Source organism: Bactrocera oleae, chromosome 3 (genome assembly GCF_042242935.1).
Source record: "Bactrocera oleae isolate idBacOlea1 chromosome 3, idBacOlea1, whole genome shotgun sequence".
In the NCBI taxonomy this organism is placed as follows: Eukaryota; Metazoa; Arthropoda; class Insecta; order Diptera; family Tephritidae; genus Bactrocera; species Bactrocera oleae.
In genome coordinates this window covers 78,864,790-78,890,673 of record NC_091537.1, presented here as the reverse complement: position 1 = coordinate 78,890,673, position 25,884 = coordinate 78,864,790, and the positions used below count along the sequence as shown (strand labels likewise).

The following is a 25,884-nucleotide window of genomic DNA, read 5'->3' as shown; positions in this document are numbered from 1 at the left end:
ATGCGCCCTGGTGTATGCTAATGAATACCCACTTCGACTAGCAGTAGCGCAAATTGCCACACAAACACACACATACAAGCGAGCAAACATCAAGCGCACAATTCAAGTGCCAAAATGAAGCGAAATTATTCAAGCACATACCCCGCACCACACCGCTGCCGCCTACATGCGCGGCTGCTGCTGCTAAATGCCACAGTATAATAAGAAAAAAAGCAACGATTTTCACGCAGTCAGTTGAGTAAGTAGTGCTATATACTAATGTACTTGCTTGCATGTGTGTGCGTTTGCGTGAATTACGCTTATAAATGTGTTTGTGCATGATTTGTGGGTGTGTTTTGTTGGTTTGCAGTTGCGGTTGTTGCGCTTAAGTAGTTTGTGATTTCCACAACCAGCCATATATGTATGTACATCGCACTGCGCGCTCTGGCGCCTACAACTATGCTAGCTTCGACGACAAATCCATCCTTTGCTTGACTCCTTTGGTATTTATTCATTCATTTCGCACTTTCGTTGTGCTAACACTTCCACACACATACACACATTTGCACACACGCAATTGTAAGCATACTAACACAGCGAAATCACACATATACATATATTTATGCAAATTTTCGCTTGTTCGCTTACTTGCCACTCGCTCTATTGTGCTTGCGTGTGTGTGCAATTCGTATGCAATTTTCTTCTAGTTGCCGCTTTTTTCTGCTGAAATTGCAATTTTTAGCCCTTCAAGTATACATTTTACTTGTTTCCTTTTCTCTGATTTTACTTTGCATTTTATTTTTTCTTGCCTTCTATTTGCTTTTTGCTCGTATTCTTTGTTGAAATACGGGTAATAAAAGCGGAATTTAACGCTAAATTAGAGATTAAAATACGCTGCAGTGTGGATTTTAATTCTTATTGCTATATAAGCTGGAAAAAGTTTCGTGAAGCTATTCGCTTGTTGTGAAAGAGAGAGAGAGAGAGAGAGAGCTTTTGTTGATTTGTTTGTGTGTGCAATCACTCTATTTTTAATAAGTATATTCTAAAGAGTTTCTTCTCTATCTTTCTCTTCCCCAAATCTATTCAAAAATATTTGTATTTCTATTTTCATAGGTCAGTTTGTATGCTGGTCCGATCTGAATAATTTCTTCTGAGACCAAAGTGTTGCTTCGAATAGTAATCTGTCGTATATATCTTGTAAACTAAAAAATATTTTCTTACACCGACCTGAGTTTGATTGGTCCATTATACGCCAGCTATATGCTCTACTGGTCCGATCTGAACAAAAATCGGAGACTGTAGCGATGCTTTGAATAATAATCTGTACCGATCTCTTCGTGACGACATCTCACCAAATCAAAAAGTTTTCCATATAAGAACCATATGAGATATCTCAAATATTGAAGGCCTAGTTTGAGTACCTATAGATGGACATGTCTAAATCGGCTCAGCTCGTCATGCTGATCATTTATATATGGTATACGAGGGATCTCGTACTTTATATGGCCTCCGACGCTTCCTTTTGGGTGTTACAAATATCGTGGCAAATGTTGTATGCCATGTTCAGTGTATAAAAAGTGAGAGTGAGCGAAATCTGGTGAATACGATAGCTGACTATCGTTTCGTGTTTGGCAAAAAAGTCGTTCACAATAATACCAGAATGTAACGGCGCTTTCAGGTCAGATCAGATATGAGTCTAGCGTCAGATTTAGATTATTTAAGTCTTAATTTGGACCCGAATTTAAACTATATTTGATGACAGAATTTTGTTTTCGATCTGGTTTCTTATTTCAATCTGAGCTCGACAAATTAATGATATGTTTGATTAAGACTTATAATCTTTACGCCTTAATCAAATTTCGTAAATTCTTACCACAAAATATTTATAAAGAAATTCTATAAAATTTATTAACTAACCTTAAAAGCTCATCGAAGCCCAGGAACCAAGATAAAAGGAATATTGTGCGAAAATAATTATAGCTCTATATTCGCCTTTCTGAATTCGGTGACTATACGTCAAGCTTTCTTTTACATGTTGTGGACGAGGTAGACTGTTTTGCTTATTATCCAACCCCTTTTTGTAAAACTGCTGAGATTATTTATTAAATTATAACTGAAGGGCAAAAGTGTCAGCTGAGATTAGTTGATAGGAGATTGAAGAACAGGTTAAACCCTTAGGGTGGTATTTTGCACCCTTCTAGCGCACATGTATATACAACTGCTTGAAAATCTTCGCACTTCTGTCATCATTCAGTATAATATATTGTATTTATGCATGATAAATATAAATTCAATTTTAGCATAACTCTCAGTACAAACGGCACTTGAATGTCATTTTGACAGCTGTCAAAATACAATAGTAAAACTGGAACCCATGCACACACGTCACTTACGTTGTCAAAGCTGTCAGAAATTCGCAAAACTCGTTTACTTCTAACAGTGAGAGAGCGAGGTAGCGAAAGGGTGTGTAGCGAAATTGTGGGCAGCGAAGATGACACGAAACAATGACACAATTAAATGTCGATGTATAGTTTGGAAAATATAAAAATGCATATCAAATTTGAGTAACCGCATACTAATTGTTAAAAAAAAAAATATATATACAAAAGCGTAACATAAAAATTATAAACGTTTCTATTAGATGATATGCAGAAAATTTTGTAAACTTTTGTAAACACTTAGAAAATAATTTTAAAGCGTTGAATAGTGGCGAAAATTTATGAAAATATTGCATATATGTCACTAATTTATTTAACTGTTCTCGACTAAATGTCACTTTGACATTTCGCTTGACAAGTGAGCGTAACAAACTCTTTCGTTAGCTGTCAGAGAAATGCGGAAAATTCATACAACCGCTTGACAGGCATTTGCATGGCTGTCAAACAATGTTGATGCACATTTTCTTCATTAATGGTATTATTTAGTGTCGTCCTACGCTAAACACACATTAAATGACCGACTATGTACTTTGTCAACAAATGAAAGTTTCGAATTTTGTGCCGTTCCTACACACTTATTTGTTTATTTTTATGTTGTTGGCTTTGTGGCGTTGCAACGCCGATGTTTTGTTGTCACATTACACATTTTACATGTATACATATATGCTTAAATATTTTGGTACATATTTACAAACAATTTGTTACCTTTTTCATCTATTTATTTGCATTTTTGTGTGCAACTGTCAATACAAACTAGCCTACAGCTGTCAATTGCGCGCGTTCGCTGCCCTCTGCATACTGAGAGCCGTGCGCAGACAACATAGCAGCGCGCACCCACTCTCCCTCTTCCCAACTGTCAATCGTTGGCGTGGGTGTCGAAAGTGGAGCAGTCGGTATTTGTCACCAGTCACATGACTTTTATTGTGCACACTTTTTTCTCTCGACATATTCGACGACGCAACTTGAGGCTAACTGTCGGCTGTTTAGTATAATATATACATACCTACATACCATATAGAAATATGTCTACGAGCACATCAAGTGGTTAATTGATCAATTTAATTTGACACTCAGCTGTTGCTCCCATTTTATTTTACTACTACTTTTGTAATAATCGTTAAATGTGCGCCTTTTACTACTCAACACTTGCGCTCACTCACTTGACTGCTGATTGCCGGCAGTCGGTAGTCGTTAGGCGGCAGTTGTCATTTTGTAGGCAGTAGAAAACTTTATTCATATATGCTGACTGCTTGCAACATAATAATAATGACAGTCATGTTGATGTTTGCTGACAGCTGACAGTTATCAATTGTTGATTCAATTGGTAGTTATGCAAATTGTTATCAGTAATTCAGTCAGTGAGTTAGTCAGTCAATCGCTCTTGAGCACCCAGTTAACAGCATAAGCACAGTCACTCAGCAACTCATTCTGCGTCGCTGTGCGTCAATCGGCATAAATAATTTTCACTTCGCTTGTAAACATTTCGCCGAAAAAGCAAAGATTTATCTACGGCAAGCATTCAACATCCAATTAAATTTTTTTCGGTTTTGTGATATTCTCAGAATTTTGCTTTTTTGTAATCTCTTTCTGCTCTCAGTGCTTAATAAGGAAGTTTGCTTGCATTCTGCCTGATTGTTTAGTTTATCGCAATTTTTTGTTTATCTACTTGAGATTTATTATTATTAGGGTGATTAAGATATTTTTTCATGGTTACTTCCTTATTAAGGTTTATAAATAATATTGTTAAAGGCTTTATAATTTTGTGTCTTACAATAATGCTTTAAGCTAATTTAAGAGCTGCGAGGTTCAGTTGTACGATAGCTGAAATTCGTCAGGAAACTAAATAAGTTTGTTATAAGATATAGTTGCATGAGTCTAATATTATTTTATTGGCGCTTTAGTTTTTAAAAGCTTTGGCTGAAAGAGCTCAAAATCAGTTTTGCGAAACTTTCACTGAAAGAGCTCAAAATAAACAGAACGAAGCTTTCACTGTAAAAGCTTAAAATCAGCTTTCACTAAAAAAGCTGAGAATCAACAGAACAAATTATACAAGTATAACGAAAACGCATAAAGCCACTTTAAAAGCTGAAAGAACAAGTTATAGGAAAGCACTTACAATTCAAAACAAAAATGCAGGTGCTTTGGGGGGTATTGAACTTTTAAAAGCATTTACTAAAATTGCTTAAAATCAACTGTACACATACACTCATTTTATGTAAATTTTTTTTAAACCTTATAAGCTTTAAGTTGTATAATAATTATATACGGGAAGCTTTTAGTATTATTTATCACAAAGGCGTATAAGGTAATTTTTCAACTAGTGCCAGGGAGCTTCCGGTTGGCCAAAGTGAATTATATTCAACTTAAAACATACATTGAAACTTTCTTATATTGAAATTGTATTCAAAAATATATTTATAATTTTAACAAAACGGGCTTTTCCTAATATTGGAAAGGAGCTTTCGAATGACTAAAGTGAATGATATTAGATTTAAAAACATAAGTTGAAATTTTAGACTTTTTATTGATTTCAGCAATAGAAAGTAATACCTTAAAGGTTTTAAAATGAGCTTTTGTTGTACTTTGAAAGCTTTTAAAAATCCTTTCAATTTCTTGAAAATTTTGAAAAGATTGTGATAACTGCTTTTATATTTGATGCTTTGCGAACAAGCTTTACCTCGACTTGAGTTGCCAATATGCTTTCATTTGATAAACTTAAACTTTTCGAGTAATTAAAAAAAATATTTGACATGTTACAACTTTAAATATTATGTCAAATCATTATGCCTTCAGTATCTACTACATTTGTCGTTAGTAGCTGCACTCACAACCTGCTTCTTGACTTGCTTTTCCTAATAGGCCAGCTTATGCTAAGCCATAGACCTCCCATGGCGTATCAAGCAAGCTTTTATTGATTAATTTTAGAAAAACGGCATTTTTAATGAAGAGTGGCATTTATAGCTAAGCACAAGAGTGACGAGTCTCGCTGACATGCAGATAAACAGGATTTACAACCAGGTTGCAAAGCGAATGTCAAGCTTAAGCTATTAAGAGAAAGGTAGAAATTTATAAAAATCTGTACAAAAAAAAAATCACAACTGGGAAATACCAACTCGAGAACAAATGCGTAAAAACGTTGATGACAGATGTGCAAGCAAATAGACAGCAATGCAAGTACAATAGTGCAACAGAGCGGTCAAAAGTCCGCTAGAGGCAAGATGCAGCTGGTGCCGCCAGAGGAACACCTGATACACAAAAATACCAAGAGAAAGAGAGGCGTGAGGTGAAGAAAAGGGAAAATCAACAAACGCTTCAAAAGCCGCCGGCAGCAACTACAAAGTGATGCGCTGAATATACATATGTATGTATGCAGAGAAGGCCGTTCCAATGCCGCGTACTGTTGCAAGTATGCCGCGCAATGCGACGAAAAAAGTTGAAACACCGCAAATAGCGACCGCAAGCGACAAAGCAACGCCGCTAAACATGTTGCATGCTGCCACACCAACCAACAGTACCAAGAGTAGGCATGCAGGCTTGCGGCTAGTGCCGCTTAAAGCAAAATGCGAGTATTTGCTACACCTGGGTATACGCCTGAGTATCATTAATAATTTAACCCATTTTTGTGCAAAATTGCATAAAAAAAGTTGTATGTAAATCTAGCACACGCGCAACTAGCTATGCGTTGCATGGTGGGTAATATTGCAACATAGGCTGCCGCAAAAATAATCATCTATAAATTATAGAAAATTGAAAAGTCGCGCTAAGATAGCCGACTTGTATGTGGCAAGTAGTACCATAGACCGTGCAACAAAGTGGCATACTCACGGCGTGTTGCACAGTCATGGCAGCATAATAAATGTCTGCATGCTATCCTTTATCGTTGTAATACTTTTTAACTTAAAGTCTTTATATTTACCGCACTTTTATTTATTAACTGCCTTTAAACGTGTGGCAAGCGCGCGAAACAAAAACAACATAAAGTGTATAAGGTATGCGAAGCGACGTTGCAACCCTAGCGCTGGCGCGTACTTACTACGATTGCAATATATTGTATTTATAAATGTTTGCCCACCTGCGCACATATACCGCCCTCCCCTAAGCGTCACCCAGCAAATGGCAACTATCTAGCCATCTGCTTTTTTACGCTAGTCACACGTTTTACGGCATCTATCTTTATGCCAATACGACGGAGTTGTCTCAACTTTCAAAGCTGAAAACGCCGACAAAAAACAACCACGCCCTGTAGCAAGTAAAAACGAATCGGCAAGTAAGGACACAGCAGCGCCGCCTAGCCCTAGCAAGCGCCAAATGCTTACACAGCCTAAGCTAAGGCAGAACTTTAACTAAAACTCCACTAAATTGTTTACCATCTCAACGGCAAAATCCGAAATCCAACTCAGGCTCAACTGCAGCTACCACCGAACTGCCTCCATCGAGCTGTATCCACCAGCTGCTGCCAAGATGTAACTGTGATACGACACGACCATCACTTCAGACGAGTTGCAGTGCTGCATACTTTGTCAGGCACAAAAAAATACATATATAGCGAAACGATAAAAGGCAAGGAAAGGAAAATCGGCACAAAATACTGATGGCACCAATTGAATGACGTTGCGCTTTTACTGCAAGCATTGTTGACAATCCACCTCAGCGCTACGCTTGCTGCCGTCAGCCGTCTGCTTGGCTTGAGGCCATAGTTCGTCTAAACTGCAAATGCCTAGCCGCGCTAAGGACAGTCCCAAGGCATACACGACTCTTTTTTTATTGTTGTTGCTGCTGCTGTTGTAGGCTCTCGGTTCCAGTTGGAAAGTTGCAATTAAACGAAGAATTATTGACAGTACTTTGTTCCATCACTTGCCACTTTTTTCAACTTCAGCTGCTGTGCCGTGCTATGCTCACGTTTGCTGGCAGAAAAACCACCACCACAACAACAATGAAATGTGCAAAGTTTTGTTGTTAATTTATTGACTGGGAATCTAGTAATTTCATGCTAGTAGTTGGTATGCACGTTTCTCTTTATTAGAAAATTGCTGAGAAAGGCAACACATGAAATACGAGTATGCCGAGGAGTTTAGGTTAAGTGAGGTTAGGTTGGAGGTTGCGTTGATTTTCACAAGATTAAGTTTGAGGTAAAGTAAAATTTCTAGTTAAAAAAGTGAGTTCTTGGCAGGGGTTTAATTAATGTGTGTCAATAATAAGCAAACTCACTAATGTACTAATAAAAAATGTAAGTCAATTGGAGGTCTGTAGATTTTCAGACGAAATCTCTCAAAAACTAAACGAAAACGAAATCAAACGCAAAAAAACAGAGTCGGAGGCTTTGGTGTTGACAGTGACAAGGCCAGAACTTGCAAACTGTGAAAGCCTTAAGACCTATGCCTTTTTAAAAAAAATTATTTGGTTTACGACACTCTCTCTTCTACCTGTAGTTTTATTAACGGGGTTCCTGATAAGTAGTCGATATTTTTTGAATCAAACCTTATAAGCATTTAGCTCGGTAGAAATTACATGCATAAAGCTTTCATTATTTATCACCAAGGATATTTCCAGAGAGCTTACGGTTGTTCAAAGTGAATGATATGTGACTCGAAAAAAACGGGCAAATTTTTTAAGATACAAGTACGTACATATGTACTTTAAATTTTTGAAAAGTATTGAAAAAGATCCTTAAACTTTTCAAATAAAGCTTTTCTTAAACTTCGAAAGCTTTTGAAAATTTGTTGAACTTCTTTAAAAGTTTATAAATATTCTCATCACTGCTAGCTTTTATGTTGGAACTTTGCATAAGCTTTCACTAAACTTTAGTTGCCAAAGAGCTTTCATTTGATTAAGAAGATTATTATTTAAACTTCAACTGAAAAATTGTTTTTAAGGCTTATTTTGCAAAAATGCTTTCACTTTACTTGACTTGTCAAAGAGCTTTCACTATTTAAATACATATTAGTGTGTAAGTTAAAATTACTCTCTCCGCATTTTTTGTAACAATATTTTAAAGAACCAAATAGGTGAAAAAGGTGTAGGGTTTTGGTGCAGATCCCACTATTCAAAGCAAAGCAGTGAATATGAATGAAAATAATTATGAAGAGGTAATACTGTAATTAAATAAATTCGATTGAAAGGTGACCAAAGAACGGATCGATAAGACTAAAATAATCGATGTGGGACTACGAAATCAGCGCATTATAGAAGAAGCCTTTTCTTGGGGTATGGTGGTGTTTTCTTAAGCCAAAAATGTTGTCCATTCTTTCATAGATTCCAACCTGAATGAACTCTTCGAATTCAATAGCGCTATATAGAGAACACAAATGCATTTTGTTTGTATCTGTTCCAAACCAATTTGGTCTTCTCTTCAAACCGCTCAATTTTAATGCACTATGCTAATTGCTAACGCCCTAAAAACAGCGCTACCCAACACTTTAGATTGTTGAGCCCACAAAATAGCATACAAACTCACGCACACGCCTACATATGCATATTTATACACACACATACATGTGTATATTTACTGTAACAAAACCTGCCATTAGAAAGTTCAATTAAGCCGCCACATTGTAGGCAAGGAAACATGCTTGATGAGAAGCAGCCAGCGTAAAGCCTAAAGTCAGCAGCAATTGGCGAGTAGCGGGCGGCGGGGCATACCTACAAGTATTATGGAACGTAATGAATATGTATAAGGAAGTATAAAGCGCTCATATAAAGCGCGCATATGTGTACATATGTATGAGGGTGTATGCTCGTTTATATGGCATGTGGCATGTGGCAATTTCATGCAATTTTCATTCATGCTGACGTTGCGCTTTTCATTCAACTTCATTTGCTCGGCTTTGAAGCGCCAACCGGCAGCACAAATACACAGCCCGGAGTACAAAAGCTTCCTAGTTTACCTAGGAGTTCAACACATGCACTGTTCTTATATTTTTCCTAACCATTTTCTTAGCTTTGGCAAATTTTATAAATTTTTTTTTTTCGTTTCGTACTCGTTGCGCCTTTTCCCACATCAACTTAGTCAAAGCGCCAACATTGCTTGACGCGCTGGCGCAGAGTCGCTTTTATTTAGCTGGGTTGTTCTATACAGCACCTTTTTTTTCTGCCTTATACTTGCAACATTTTTTCTAGCTGCTGCTACTGTTGCACTTTTTATAAATAGAGCTAAAGCAAATATGCCTATAGAATACGGGAAGAAAAGCGGTGCATCTCGGCGCTACCGTAAGCACACATACAACCAAAGTAGACAACTAACCTGGTTTGTTGCCATTTTCAAGTCATTTGTGTTGAGTGAATAGGTTACGCTGGCCGCTTGCTTGCCACAGCCTGCCACGAAGCGCCAATTCAGCGCATAGCAAGTGAACGCCAAGATTACACCGCGCATCAGTCAGTCAGTTGGCATGTATGTATGTAAGTAGGTGTGTAATAAGCGCCATCAACATCTGACCAACACGTTGCAACATTACACACACACACATATATATATATATATATATACCCATACATAAAATTGTAGTTGAAAGCAGTTGCTGTGTGTTGGTGTTGCTCTGCTTTAATTTCGCTGTTGCAAAAACAATAAAAACATTAACAACTACACCTACAACAAAAACGACAACAATAAAAAAACTTACAACTACAGCTACAACAACAATAACAGCCAGCAACTAAAACGAGTAGCCATGGTTGACGGTAATAAAATCTTGACGTAGAAAAGTGGATGTGAAAAGAGAATGTAGAAATGTAGGCTAAAAGAAATATTTTGTTGAAAAAAAAGTTTTAGTAGCAAGAAAAAAACGTTAACTTTGAATGCACCCAAGTTGGAATACCTTTCACAATTTAAAAAGTTTCCATACAATAACTTGGTTTTGATTAGCTGATGTGAATGGCAGCTATATGTTCTAGTCGTGCGCCCTGAACGATGTTTTCGAAGATTGTATCGTTAACTTGGATAATAAGCCACACCGAATTCCACGTTATAATATTGTCAAATAAAACGGTTTTCCATACAATGCCTTGATTTTGCCGGCCAGTTTGTATGACAGCTATACGCTATAGTAGTTCGATCTCATTATTTCTTCGGAAATCGCACCGTTGTCTTAGATAATAATATAGAGTGAATTTTGTAAAGATATCTTTTCAATTAAATAGGTTTTCCATACAAGGAGTTAGCTTTCATCGATCAGTTTGTTTGGCAGCTATATCATGTAGTTGACCTATATTAGCGGTTTCGACACATGAGCATGTGCAAAATTACAGGCCGATGTTTAAAAAACCTGACTGACTAGTTCGCGTTTAGACAGACAGACAGACATGGCTAAGTAGACTCAGCTGCTCACGCTGTTCATTTATATATGTATATTTCTATATATAGTTAAAAACTACATGGAAAACTTAAATTTATACCCTGTGCAGTGTATAAAAATAACGAGAACGGCACAAAGTTGCAAGTAAAAAAAGCAACAAATGCTATAAAAAGTGAAGAAAGTGCAAAAACTCGAGCAAATATGGCTAAATTAAATCGCTAAAATAATAGTGAGAGAGAAATAAAGGAAAAATGTAGCAGCAATAAATATGTCATAAAAGCTTGCAACAAAAAGCGTCTGCAAAGTTGCTAACGAGTCTGCTTGTAATTTTTAGCAAGCAAATTGCTGCAGTTTCTCGATAATTAGGTACTTGACCCACGCGGCGATAGCTGTTACCACTCAGGGAAAAAAAAATCGAAATCGATTTTTCAAGCAGAGTTTTTTAAGCACAAAACGCTCACTGAAGCAGCTTACGATGGTGAAAGCGCTAATTAAATATAAATATATTTTAAATTATGGCATCAAAAATTCTTAAAAAATATTTTATTTACTATAAAAACTCGAACTAAAGCAATATTCTAACAAAATACTATTTATTTTCTCATTTCAGAAAATCTAAATATCGACACTGCATCTTATGATTTGTATCCACTAAACTTTTTGCAACGAAACTAGCGAAATATTAAGTAACAAAAGGCTATCTATACTGTGAAATAAAAAAATATCTATGTAATTCTAAAAATATAAGCTACACTTTAAACTGAAACCCTCTGGAAAAATAATAAAAAAATAAATAAAAATGCTTACTACAAGCCACACAACAACACCTACAACTCTAAGCACACTCAGTAGTAGAAATTCAAAGTTTCATCACCACCACCTCCATCAACACAGTTCACACCCGCGCAACAACTCTAACACCCGCAAAATGTTCTCCCAACAGTGCCTTTCTTCCCGCAACTACAACTATCGACTACTACAAATCGCTCTAGTGTGCACAGTGGCGCTGCAGTTCGTGCCGTTGGCGTACAGCTTCGATGTTGGTGAGTATTAAAACGAAGTAAAAAAAATGTTTTTGGGTTTGAATGTACAATAGAACAAAAAATTAAGTATAATATATTAACTTAAAAAAATTTAACATAAAATAACAAATTATAACTAATAAAAAAAATAAAAGAAACTAAATTATTTCTTAAAAAAAAAATAATCATATAAAATATAGACTAAAACTAATTTATTTCAATAAAAAATATTTAAAATTAGTTTCAAATTACAATTCATATAAATTATTATTAATTAAAAATTACAAACATTTTTTAACCAAAAATAGCAATTAAAAAATTATACTAAAAATATAAAATATTTGGGTCTGAATTTAGCATACAAATAATAAAATAAAAATAGAAAACAAAAAATTTAAAAAATTAAATGAACATTAAAAATTTGTTTCTTATTAAATCTTAAAATAAAATAAAAATCTAAAATTTATTTTTTATTAAATCTTAAACAAAAATTAAAAAAAAAATTATTTTTTAATTTAAAAAAAATTATTTTCTAATTTTAGTTTATAAAAAAACTTACTAAAAAAATAAATATAAAGTTAAAAAATATGGTTTAATTAAAATTCAAGTCAAAATCTATTCAAGAGATTAATTAAATTTCAATAATAACAATTAAGAAATTAATAAATAATATTTTCAATTTCTCTTCATATAAAAATTATTAAACAATTAAAAATGTTTTATTTTAAAATAACAGTTAAAAAATAAAAAAACAGAAAAAAATTAATTAAATTTAATAATTAAAAAAATCAATTAAATTTGAAATTTAGAAATTATTTTTTGGTTGTTATAAACCATGCACAAATTATTACAAATAAAAACCAATTTAGAAAAAAACATTCATTTAGTCTAAAAAATTTTAACTTTTTAATCGAAAAGATGTGTAAAAAAATTAATAAAACAATTAGAAATACAATAATTATTTTAATATTAAGTTAAAAATAGTTAAACCAAATGCAAATAAAATTATATATAAATAATATAAAACAAAATTACAACACCAAATTAAAATCTAAATTTATATTTTTGTTTCTGTAACGCAAAACCTTTCGACAAGCTATTTTTTAGAAAATATTTTATACATCAATTTTTTTAAAGAAATTTTATTAACTTTTTTAGGAATAAAACTATATTTGAGGAATTAAAATTTATTAACTTAATTAAAAGACATCAAAAAACACCAGTTCAAAAAATGAAATATTGGATTTTTTTTTTTTTTAGAAAAAGAAATTATAAGACTGAAAACTTATTAAAAAACAAACTCTCAAAAAATAAAAGTTTTCAACATACGCAAAATGTTAAAAAATATTTATTTAGAAAAATAAATAAAATTTCCTACACTTTTAAAGCTATAAAGTGTACAATTTTTTTTTGAAATTTATTTTAAAATATTTTCAAATTGTTATAAATTATTTAATTAATTTTTTCAGTAGAATCTTCAAGTCTGTATTTTACTTTACTAGCTGCAAGTTTTTTAATTTCTTTAAAATAAACGAAACGCTGAAGAAACTTGCTCTCGCTACCCAACCCGAAAGTCCATTGACCGCAACAAGGTGTGCACAACAATAATACCAACAAAAATTCTGGCTAAAACAGCTATAAAAAATTGCCGCTCTAATAGAGAGCTGACTTACAATGGTGCGGGGAGTAGTGCAGTGCAGAGGCTGAAAATCAGCAACGCATGCACATTAATTTCAACTCTTTACCGACACGTCGCCGCAGCGGTGTGCCTGCCTGCCATATGCAGGATGCAGCCAAAGAAGCACAGTGTCTGAAAATAACACACAGCATGGCATCGCATGTTGCAGCTTCACTACACTTAAGCAACAGCAACAGCGGCAGCTTCCTTGTACACACTCCTTTGCTGGAGATGGAGCTGGACCGGCACCCCTCACAACACCGCACCATTCCGCTTACAAACACAATTATTATTGTGCTACTCTGCAACGTTTGCTCTTTGCTGCCAAACCAATCAACAGGAAACCAATCATGCCACCAAATAGTTTAGCCGCACAGTGGGTGCAACAGCCAACAACAGCTGCGTCATAGCGGTGCGTCATTAATTGACATTGAAGCGTAACCACAGAAATGAACGAAATATTAAAGAAGCGAGTATATTTATGCGCCTCGCGTTTAATGCAAAATGCTTTACGCCAAGTTAAGGTGGCAGGCATATACGCCTCTGTATGGCGCGGCACAGTGGTGTGGGTAGGGATAAAAAGTAGCAAAACAATTTTTTTTTTTTAATTTTGTAGGACATTGAGTACAGGATTTTTAAGGACACATTTTTATTTTAAATTATTACTTAAGAAAAACTTATTACATTTTTTGAGAATAAAACTAATTTCCACTTAAAACAAGAAAAAACCTTAACTTCGGTTTCACCGAAGCTATAAAACCCGTCACAAATACCAAAGGTTCATTAAAGGACTTGTTTTTGACCAGTCAGTTTGTATGGCAGCCATATGCTAGGGTTGTCCGATCCCAACAATTTCTTCGAAGATTGAACTAATGCTTTGGGAAAATAATCCATGTCAAATTTCTTTGTAATAGCTTAACAAATGAAAAAGTTTTCCAAACAAGCACTTGAGTCCGATTGTTCAATTTGTATGCCAGTTCATAGTACAGGTCTTTAGATCTATATATATGTATGAGTTTTGAGCATCAAAAAATACCAGAGTTCGTAGTTGCCGAAATGGAATCCTTGGTAAATTTTGGTGCAAGGATCAACCCCTTAACTAAACCTAAGCTGAAGAACTAAAGCAACGGTGTACAATATATTATACAATACATATACACATTTACTCCTTTATTAAAAATTTCACCGAACAATAAGCTCAAAAATCTCATTTCCATTAACGCATTGATTTATTATCAACTATTTACCCACACTACACCAATGTGCAGCACTAGGGTTGCCTAGCATCTACTCGCACCCGGCATTTCTAGCCGCAGCGTCATGGCACAGTGGCCGTCAAGAAGCTCGTGCGTAGAAAAAGCTCACCGCGGGTGGTTTATTGTTGGCAAAAATGTGGCCACAGCCAATTCCTGTGGAGCGCGCAACCAATGAGCCAACCAGGAGCCAAGAGGATGCTCCAACCTATATATATACATATATACGTACTTAAAAGCGTTGTATTTGCCGATCGCTGTACGCGCAAACACCGCGGTGTGTGCCGCCCGTGGTTCATATCTGCCTATAATTTCCGATAACCTTACTCTTTGTTAAATGTTTTCCTTCATGCTATAGGTATATGGTGACTTGAGTTTGCCGATTTAATGAGCACGTTGTACAATTTTATGCTTCGATTTAATTGAAAAAGCATTTTTAGTACCATTTTTACATACATTAAGTTTTCGTACGCCATTCTTCGTTTGATAATTTTCTCTTACTTTATGATTATTTCTGGCTTACTTAATTGTTTTCTGTCATTCACACATCATTTATGCGCTGTCCAGTCGAGTTTTCATGTCATTTTGTTTAATAAAATTTCAGTTATGGTCAATTTGCAACTTCGTGTAAACAAACGGAAAATTATTTAATATTTACATATTGTTGTCTTTGTAAATAGACATGAAGGCGTAAAGTAAATATGTTGACAATTTTTTTCACATTATTTGTTTAATAAATATTTCGATTGTTGATGATTGCGAAGTGTTGAAAGTGCGGTTGATTTGTTTACCGACATTCGCAGTGTGTACTGAAAGTGGTAGGATTGTTTTTGAATTGAATCTCATTTCCTAAAAGGCTAATATAATGGTATATACTATATAGGTGAATACTATGCGCATTTTTAGGCCCCTTTCCAATTTATTTTTGATACTCGTCCTGACGTTATTTGTTGAGTAAGTTTCGAAGTTTTTGGATTACAAAATTTGTATGAGGAACTTTTTATCAACAGACTCTAGTTATTCAAGTTTGACCGCCTTAGGAGACTCACTATGATTGAATGATTTTTAGCTCCTTAGAGCTGTAAAAGTAGACGTTCAATGAATCGCAGTATACTAGAGAAGGGTTAAAAACTGCCTGAAACTATTCGAGGCAAAATAAAAATCTTTTGTGTAGTTTTTCTGCGTAGTTTAACAGTGGTAGCAAATTTGGTGTCTATAAGATGATCTTGTGTATATCAGGTAAATCTAGCGATGTTACTCGCCTAAGCTCAATTGAGATATAAGTAATAATATAAGTAGATCAACACCGACCGGTTGGACATGAAAACGTTAAAAAATTATTATTATGGTTATGTGGCAAAGTTTTATGTGGTCTGTCATCAGAATTAACCTTCAACAGACGCGTATACATATAGAATATAGACGAAATTTTTTCGAATATTAGGAACAAAGTTAAAAAAACAAAATTTGTACTTAAGCATGTTGTTGCTCTCCAGCGATATTGCTTAAATATCCTTTTTTTGACTTGAAACTGTTCCAGTTATTTAGCAGACTACTTTCTTTAGTTTCCTAAAACATACTGTGTTTTCCATAGATTACCAAGCCTTAAATTTTTTTGCTCTTCCTTAAAGTTTTAGTTTCGAAGTTTATTTTAAGATATCAAAATTTCCACAACTTTTGGATTTTAAAAATAGTTTGAAAGAAACACAAATGAAAATATTTTCGGTTGTATGTACGCCTTAGATTCAAAATTTTTTTTTTCTGAACTATTTTTTAAGATTTTAATTTCTTGTCTTTCTATAAAAGTCATATTATAAAGTTTCTGCGTTGGTTTATTTAGTTTTAATCATTCTAAAATAAAATTTGAGACTACGCTATATATGGCGACCACCAGCGCGTTGACTTGTTATGTAAGAGCGAGTTTACACACTAAGACTTTTGTTGCTTCTAATCGAAAAATTCTTTTTTGGTGTTGCTCATTGCATTCATAAGGCGACAAGAGCTTTTTAACTCAAGGCGAAGAATTTTTTGCTTTCCATTTTATATTACATTCTCAAATCCTTGTCGGCTTCTTATTCGTAGGTAGGTAGATAGTAGTGAAGCCCTTTCGGTCTCAATTAGCGCTAGATGCGCCATTATGCTGCACTACCATAAGAGCTTTAAATCTTGCTATCTCGTTCCATCGTTGCGTTCAAAACATTTGGTGCCCTCAATGAAACTACGAATCTCCGTAAGGTTTTTGTAGATAGCCATTCAAGATTTGGTTCCCTTGATCTATTCCGAGAGTTCTATGTCGGGTTTGTGACAGAGCTGGGCACATACGGAGAAAGTGTAGAGCCGTTTCCTTATCCCCTTTGAGTTTGCGACTACGGTAAATAGTTTTATAGGGCATACGGAGAAAGTGTAGAACCGTTTCCTTATCTTCTTTGAGTTTGCGACTACGTTAAATAGTATTATAGGACATTCCCGTTTTTATCGCGTGGTTTCCAAATGGTCAATGCCCTGTTATGGTAGCTATAAGTCTGTATATATTTTTGCTGGACCTATTCATCATAATAAGTCCTTAGTTTTTGTCTTGTCATACTTTGGGTACATTATATAGATTTTCATCTGTTCTGCGCCATTTATTCAAATTATGTTTTAATCTCCCTTTTGATTGTTTCTAGCGGGTATGATATTATCTTTCCCTCGGATTCGGCTAGCGAGGTTCTTAGCTTGACCAATTCGTCTGCTTTGTTCTTCCTTTGACCGAAAATATATATTATAGACAAGTGCAGTTGACCTGCCACTGAGCTCAAAGCCTTTGTACATATTTTATAATTCGTAAATGTGGAATTAATCTTTGGCGACGATAAGGCTAGCAATGCCGCCTGGCTATCTGTGTATATGGTAACTTTCTGAATTTTCACGTAGTTATTCAATAGAAGTACTTCTAACAAAGTACGCTATTATCTGCTGTTGAAAAATACTTTAGTAACAAGATGAGGGCGGCTTACAAATTTCGAATATTCAGAGACCAATTACTGTAGTCGTAAACGAAGAACTAATATCTTGCTAAGCCGTTAGAAATTCTAAAACTATTTCAATTGCTAAATATTTATATATTATATAAATTTTTATCCATCCAAACTTCTTTAGAATTAAGGCTTCAGGAGCTAATGCAGACCACTACTGTAGTCATTCAACATCAATGTGCATAGTATAAAATACGAAAGAGCACTGCAACAAACCTTTTTCTAAGTTATAAAAAGAAATTTACTTCCTAGTATATATATTTGAATTAATCAAACTTTATTATTAAATAAAAAAAAATCAGTAAGTTAAAATAAAATACTAAAAAGAAGTGCTGAGCTTCAAGCGATCGCTTCCTTATTACAAGTAAATAATAGAAAATTGTTTTCACCGGCAAAATACCCAATAAATTTCACTTCTCCCAAGCACGTTTTTAATTTTTGCACAAAAAATATTTTAGTATAATGTAAAACAACTGAAATTGATCATAAATCAGACGCGCCTTGACTAGTTGTCTGTCTTCCGTTCGTTTTTTTTTTCCGCCGCCGCCACAATGTAATGTACGAGTATTTAATTAGATTCGTCGCCGCATTTGCACAACTCAAATCACTTATTTCTCAACATAACTGTCATTTATAACAATTTATGCTATAAAAGGGAGTCGTCTCCAACGCATAGACAATGGCGTAGAAGTCACCAAAGCCAATGCAACTAAAAGCAAGCATTTATTTTATTTACGCATAGCTTGCAGCGCAACTAAAACAAGCTGGGTAGGAGCAGCAAGCAACGAAAAATCATCCATCATTTTGTCTATTTACGCTGTAAAATCACTTCATCATCTGCGCTGCAGTGGTTTGACGCATGTGATCGTCGTTAGCGGTTGCGCAGGCGCATTGTTATGCGTACGGAAAACGGGTGGTGAAGCTTGTATGCGTGTGCATGTGTGCGTTTGTGTGCATGTGGCATTCCAAATCACTGATTATTTCACTTTTCTTTTTTTGCATTTCATTTTCGAACAATTTCATTTTCATTTCATTTTATTGTGCACGCAAACAAAAGCGCTGCGTCGGGATTCCATTGATTTGGGTTGGTTAGTTACTCCCTGGGGGAGTTGCCTGTCGCTCTGTCTGTCTATCTGTCTGGCTGTCGCCTGGGAAGGCATGTTGCTTGAATATCGCTACTGCTTGATTGCTTGGCAAGAAAAAACCAGCGCTGATGCGACTGCTTACTACTTGCTTGCTGGCGTTAGGCGCGTCAAAGTGCATGGCTGCGTTTGTGAATGTGGTTCGAGAAGTTTGCGTAAATTTATTACCTTCTATTCTTATTGTTGATTTGCAACGATTTGTTGCATAAATGCATAACTACATAGGCGTTGCTTAAGTGCGTGATTTACATCAGCGCTGTTGCAGTATATGTACATATGTCTGTATGTAGTTGTTGTTGGCTGACCACAGCACAGTATCAATTCAATTCGGACGCATCAGAATCAAGTCAGCGCAAAGTAAACGCCGTAATTTTTTATATTATTTTGTTGTTGTTACTGTTTTTTGCGTGCGTCTGTTAGCGGTGCGTTCATTTAGAAACAATTGCTGCAACAGTAACCATAAAAATGCATTTGCAGCAAGCGCATGCCGGCGCGGCAAGAGGAAACATTGGCGGACTCCGTAAAAAGCCGCAATGCAACGCAAGTCATTCTGTGGCTTATAAATAAATTTTCAACTGACATCGAACAATTCTTTTACGGTGCGCCAACAACTACTCAACGCATATGTTAGTGTTTGTAGTATGTGACTGCCACAACTTCCCACAAGCTTGACGGTGGCAAGTTTAAAGTATGCAAAGCGGCAACTTGCAACATAACAAGCATAAAGCACATGCGTGCAAATAATTTGCATACATGGTTGCGTTTTGCTTTTTGCAAATGTTTTTGTTATAACATAACTGCCTTGCTTCGGGTTGCTTTTGTTGTTTTTGTTGCTTTTAAAGCACTTTTTGCCTTGCCGTTCGCACATATGCTTGAATAATATTCTTGCTGATATGTGGCATTTGAATTTGAAGTGGCAGGCGTCAGTGCCACAGCGCATATGTGGCATTATGCGTAGCGCCCTGTATTGTCTACAACAACAGCAACAACAAAAAATACTGATAGCGACAGCAGAAATCGCCAACAGTGGCAGTGATGCATTCATTCGGAAAATTTGTGTTACATTGTTTGTCTTGGCGTCACTGGCGTGGTCTTCATTGCGGCTTTATATTCATATATGTACATATATACACCTCGGCACACATGCTTGAGTATATGGTTACTTACCTGTAATATACCCGTATTAACATGTGCTTGCCGACGCGTGTTTTAGTGTATGAATAATTTGTGATTTGTCACAGTGTGAAATGGCACACAGCGGCGCGCGTCTGAATGCAGCAACAACAAAAACTTAAAAGAGAAACTTAACAATAAATTGCAATTGACTTTTATTGAGTTAAGTTGAGTTAAAAGTTGGTTAAATCGTTAATTAAGGTGCACATAAGCTGTGGGAATTTCACAGTGGGAATATACTTTCTAATTAAAGAATTTAATTTTTCTCACAATTATTTTTTTACAACTTTCTACTGCCAAAAAAATCAATATTTAAAACTGACCAGCCTGTGACCTGGTGATATATTCAATGCAGCTCATATAATAAATGGGGGCCAGGGTCGACCTATAAGTTGCATGGGTAGAAATCTCCCAAGCAATTCCGGAGGCTTCTAGCATGTCATTATTGCTGTGTGTGGCCTAGCGTTTTTCTGATGGAACACAATTCCTCTCCTGATGGCTAAAACTGACCACTTCTGGGTGATGGCTTCATTCAGACTGTCCAATTGTTGACAGTTCAAGTCCAAGTTAAGAGCTTGACTGTAAGGGAGCAGCTAATAGTAGATGATTTCCTGGCAATCTTAAGAAACACATTGCAAAACCTTTCCGATCGTAAATTCTGATTTGTCCTCCGTTTGCGCCAGCTCACCGCGTTTCACATGCGATCATTTTTATAGATCGATGAATATACTTGTATGTATATGAAAATAACAAGATTATAATTATTTGATGTATGGAATATCAGTGAAACCAAGATAAATAAGTAGAATAGTGTACCAAAATTTGGCTCGAAAACGTCGGAACTTTTCAAGTTCTTTCACAAGCTGTATTTTGTACGCTTTCAATTTAAGATCTCGATGTAAAATGCGCCAAGTCGTTCCATACGTCAGTCCGAGTTGCTACGAACGGCGTTGAATTGACTCTCCATGGTCTTCTTGTACACTCTCAGCTATGGCCGCTATATTTACACTGGGGGCTGGACGTGGTCTATTCGATCGAATATTATCCAAAAAAAATGCTATTATTATGCAAAGTACCTCTACTTGGATCACCCGTTATAAATAAATCGGTTTCTTTTAAGCAAGCCTTAACTTTTAAACTTTAATGACACTTAAAAAACATTGGCAGAAATATATCGATAATAATAACGAGTATCGATATCTTTAAATATTGACTATTACAGAAGTATCGATATCAAAATATCAATAATTTAGATAAATTTTGAGTACTTCTTCGTAAAACAACACTTCAGCTTTGAGCTAGCCTTACAAATATCGTGGCAAATCTGAGTCACTCTTCTGTTCTGCTATTTCACTGGTAGTTCTGAAACTTTTGCCATCGATATTGGTGCTTAATTTTGCAAAGTAATAATCGATAACATGTTTCCGATAACAATCGATATGTATAATAATCGATACTATATTTTCTAAATTAAATTTGAAAATTGTGATATCATATTTTCGAAATTCAGCTTATAAATTATGGATAGCATATTTGTGAAATTAAGTAATAATATCGGTATTTATTTACAAATATATAAAAGATTATTCAAACAAATGCTTTTTTGAAAAATTCTTTAGGTATTATGGCTGATAAAACTTACTATTTTTTTTCATACCGCATATGATCTATTATTAAAAAGATGATGTCAAACTGCTTGGACGCCTGCGGCTACCACAGATTTATGAGCATCTAAACGTTTAAAAATAAGAAGTTTTCATATTTTGAGTAATTTCTTCCAACAACTCTAGTACTTAATTATACAAAAACAATCCTTTCTGGGCGCGCTCATGTAAAAGCTCTTAATAATATTATAACATCGCCGCCGAGCAGCAGTTGCCGTTCATTAATTGAAAAATTGCATAGCAAAGCGCTGTTTTTTGGGGAAGTGGGTGACAAATGTGAAAGCACAACTCATTAAAAATTTGACACGAAAATTTACTAAACCCAAGAATAGAAAAAAAATGTAGAATTAATGAACGACAAGCGAACAAACAAAAATATGATGTAAGTACAAGGAAAAACTAAAATAGCAAGCGACACAAGCGCCTTACTTGCAGCGCTAAGTTGGTCACACGAAGATGCAGCAGATATGCATTGCAAGAAAATAGAGATGCATGGGAATGTCTGTCGCGTGCAAAGCAGAGCACTCATTTACATTCACCAAAGTTGTGTAAAGAGTAGAAAAGAAATAATGAAAATGCAATGACATGAACAAAAACGGGGCATACAAAAATGATAATTTTCTTATTTTATTTCTTTATATACATGCAAGTAAGTGCAACACCATGTTGCAACTGGAAAGACGCGCAAAAAATGCAAGCGCGTTAATTATAAAAAATCTGCACCTACACAAGTGAATTTAAGAGAATGAAATAAATAATTGAAACTTTGTTGCAAATTGGCAGCAACAAGAGCGAAAAGTGGCTGACAGCGAAAAAATAATATGTGGACCTTACATGTGCCACATACTTGAATATTTTATAGCTTATATGGGGTTTTGAATGGCTACAGCGCTGATATTTACCCTGCAGGCAGAGGGCCTACTATAAAATGCTTTCCTGTTTGCAACATGCAGCACTTCTTCACAAGCATGCAACTGGCCTCATACACACCCTTGAAAAGGATAAAAAAAAACAAAAAAAACGTTAACTGCGGTTACATCGAAGCTTTAATACCCTTCACAGGTGCATTTTTCATGGCATAGCAGTCTAATTATAATCTTTATCTTGATTTAATACGTCAGTTTCTAGATCAGCTATCTGCTATAATAATGCGATCGGAAGAATTTCTTGGTAATATTATATGCAAAATTCCGTGAAGATATTTTGTCAAAAAAAGTTTTCCGTACAAGGGCTAGAGTTGTATCCGTCAGTTTGTATTGCAGCTATATGCTATAGTAGTCCATTTCTTCGGAGTTGATAGATATGCTTTGGATTACAATTTCTACCAAATTTTGTGAAGATATCTTTTCAAATATAAAAGTTTTCCATACAAAAATTTAATTTTGATCGTTTAGTTTGTATAGCAGCTATATGTTATAGTGGTGCGATATCAGCGGTTCCAACAGATGAGCAGCTTCATGATTAAAAAAGGACGTGTGCAAAATTTCAGACCGATATCTCAAAAAATGAGAGATTAGTTCGCGTATATACAGACAGACATGTGTAAATCGACTCAGTTTATCCCGCTAATCAGATACTTTCTAGGGTTTCCTTCCTTCTGGATTTTACAAAACTTTGTGGCAAACTTAGTATACCCTGTTCATGGTATATAAAAGCGACAAAATGCCCGAAGCGGTATCTTTAGTCTCCCTGCTTGTTTGTCTACCGTCGATCTTTCCTGCCTTGCAGCCTGTGCCAGACGTTTAGTTGCCACTTCTTTACTTGCTGTTATTTTATTTATTTTTGCTGCAGAGTCATGCGAAAAAATCACGCGAACGCCGCCATTAAACAGTGGCAGACGATGACGCTGCTCCAGCCAGCCACCTCCCACCAGTTTCGACTCATCAATGCGACCAGCTGCCTTCAATTGAACTATGCGGTTGCATTGTCTCACCCCCCACAATGTCAAAAAAGTGGAGGAATTTACTTTGCTGTACCGCTGTCTTTGTGCGTCACTGATAAACTTCGTGCAACTCCCATCATTGCGCGTCTGTGCAACACTGTTTAGCGCGCTTCAGTTGTTTTGATGTATGCATTTGACAGACTGTGCGCTTTTTTATGATTGAAGTGACACAAATGCGTTTTTTGTTTGTTGTAATTTTGTTGTATTGCTTTCTGTGTAATTTATTATTTTGAACTAAAATATTTTGTTTTTTTGTTTTTTTTGGAACAAACACTTGGTGTATTTGTTTGTTTATTAATAATTACATAGCTTTTTTGTAAGTGACAGCTACTAATGAGCTTTCAAAAATACGGACAAATAGAGAAAAGTGCTGTCAAGCTTTGTGGTAGCAGTACATTATTTTGTTTGTTATTTTTTTTTTTTTTTTTTTTTTTTTTGGTTTTAAGTTTAATTTATTAATTTTTCTCTTAAAAAAAATATGTTTAACTGTAAACTATAGGAAAACTGAAACTTGTATGAGAAAAAAGGAGAACGATATAAAAAATATTATTTTTCTATAACAGCGCACAGTATTTGCTTAACTATACACCCTGCAATCATATTTAATCAATAATTAATTAATTCATTTCATAATTTTAATTTTTTTTTACAGCTACATGTCATCAACCATTAGGCATGGAGTCTGGTGCAATTACAGATGCTCAAATCACTGCCAGCTCGGCGCATGACACAGGCTTTGTTGGGCCGCAACATGCAAGGTAAGACTTTGATATTGAACAATTTTCAATCAGTATACTTTTATTGACAGTTTTCGATGTTGAAGTCATATTTTAGACTAAGTTTTCATGCCATAAGAAATTATTACTAATATGATATATATTTTTAATTATATTGCGGAAAATTTTTGCGTTAAAACTAATAATAGAGATTGTGCTTCTAAGGAAATATAGTGTGAAGTCAACAAGAGTCTTAACAAACTTATCTTTCACCTTGGCATGTGACTAATTCTTCTATTATGCCTCATTCTACGGAATCACCGTCAACTGTCTGTCATTCTCACCCTCATTTTATAGTAGCTAGTTGCACTATTAACATTAAGAATACTTTCCAAATATTTGTTAACTTTTTCTACTTCAAATATTCCCGTTGCCATCTCTGTCATAATATGTTTATCGAAGACACATACCTTTATCAATCAGTGACTACAATCTAAGATCATCTTAGGCACACACCATTCCTAACGTGCATTGCTTCTGGAAATCTTCATAAATGAACCAAGTGCTTATAAATGAAGCTTGCACCATAACCACCTTTGGGGTTACTCACACAAATATATATATATATAATAATCTATGCCAAATTTATAGAAGATATCGTGTAGTCTGAGAAAGCTTTTCAAAGAAGAATTTGATTTTGATCGTTCAGATTGTATGGCGGCTAATATATGCTACATTGGTCTGCTCTATACAATATATAAATACAGCGTTGCCGTAGACAATAATCTGTGTCAAATTTCGTAAACTAAAAAAGTTTTTCTTTCCAAAATGTGATTTCAATCAGTCAGTTTGTACGGCAACTATACCTTATAACTTTCGTTTTGATTTTCGGGAGAACCTGCCGGCGACGACAAATTCTACGCCTTGCCCGCCGGGGCAAACTATATCCTACAACGGTCGGTGTATTTTGCGTGAGTACCTGCTGACGACAGCCTTACCCACGACGCTCAACAGCACAGCGGATTAAATCAATGCGTTGATCAACGCCCTGAAAATGCCAGGCATTTTCAGTACTATATCCTATAGTCCAATATCCGCTGTTGCGATTAATTAGCTCATATGACATTCTCCATTCCTACAGGATTCGAGTCTGCCCAGACGGAAAGTACGCGGTCTGATATTGAGCTCAGCAGCATTCCTTGACATTTTTTTATTATATATATTGTTTCTCTCGCTGCAATAACATAAAGGACGACTACAACAAAATATCCCTTTAATACTTAAAACTTTTAGAAACATTTTTTGATTTTTTGCAAATAATTTCAACAACACCTGAAACATTATATAAACTTCAAGTAAGCTCTCTTTGAACTCATCTCAAATTGCAAAAAAGAGATAATTGGAAAAAATAGCTGTAAACACACTTCAATTTTCGTCGCTTGCCGCGCTTAGTAACTAAGCAGCTGCTTTGTATAATTTACCATGACAGCTTTTACAAAGTTATACTAGACTAATTAAAATCATTAAACGAGCTGGGAAATGTAGTTAAAAAGCAAGGAAAATATATATAAACCC

General features: G+C 35.1%; 1 protein-coding gene across 1 annotated transcript in view; it reads left to right on the top strand.

Annotated features, from left to right (window-relative positions):
- smal (smoke alarm) overlaps positions 1 to 25,884 on the top strand; it is a 137,835-nt gene that overhangs the window by 40,393 nt on the left and 71,558 nt on the right. Inside the window, exons 2-3 of the mRNA XM_036365013.2 lie at positions 11,316 to 11,748; positions 24,246 to 24,351. Coding sequence (XP_036220906.2) covers positions 11,505 to 11,748; positions 24,246 to 24,351 — 350 coding nt within the window. The 5' untranslated portion in view covers positions 11,316 to 11,504. The remainder of the gene's footprint in view (positions 1 to 11,315; positions 11,749 to 24,245; positions 24,352 to 25,884) is intronic.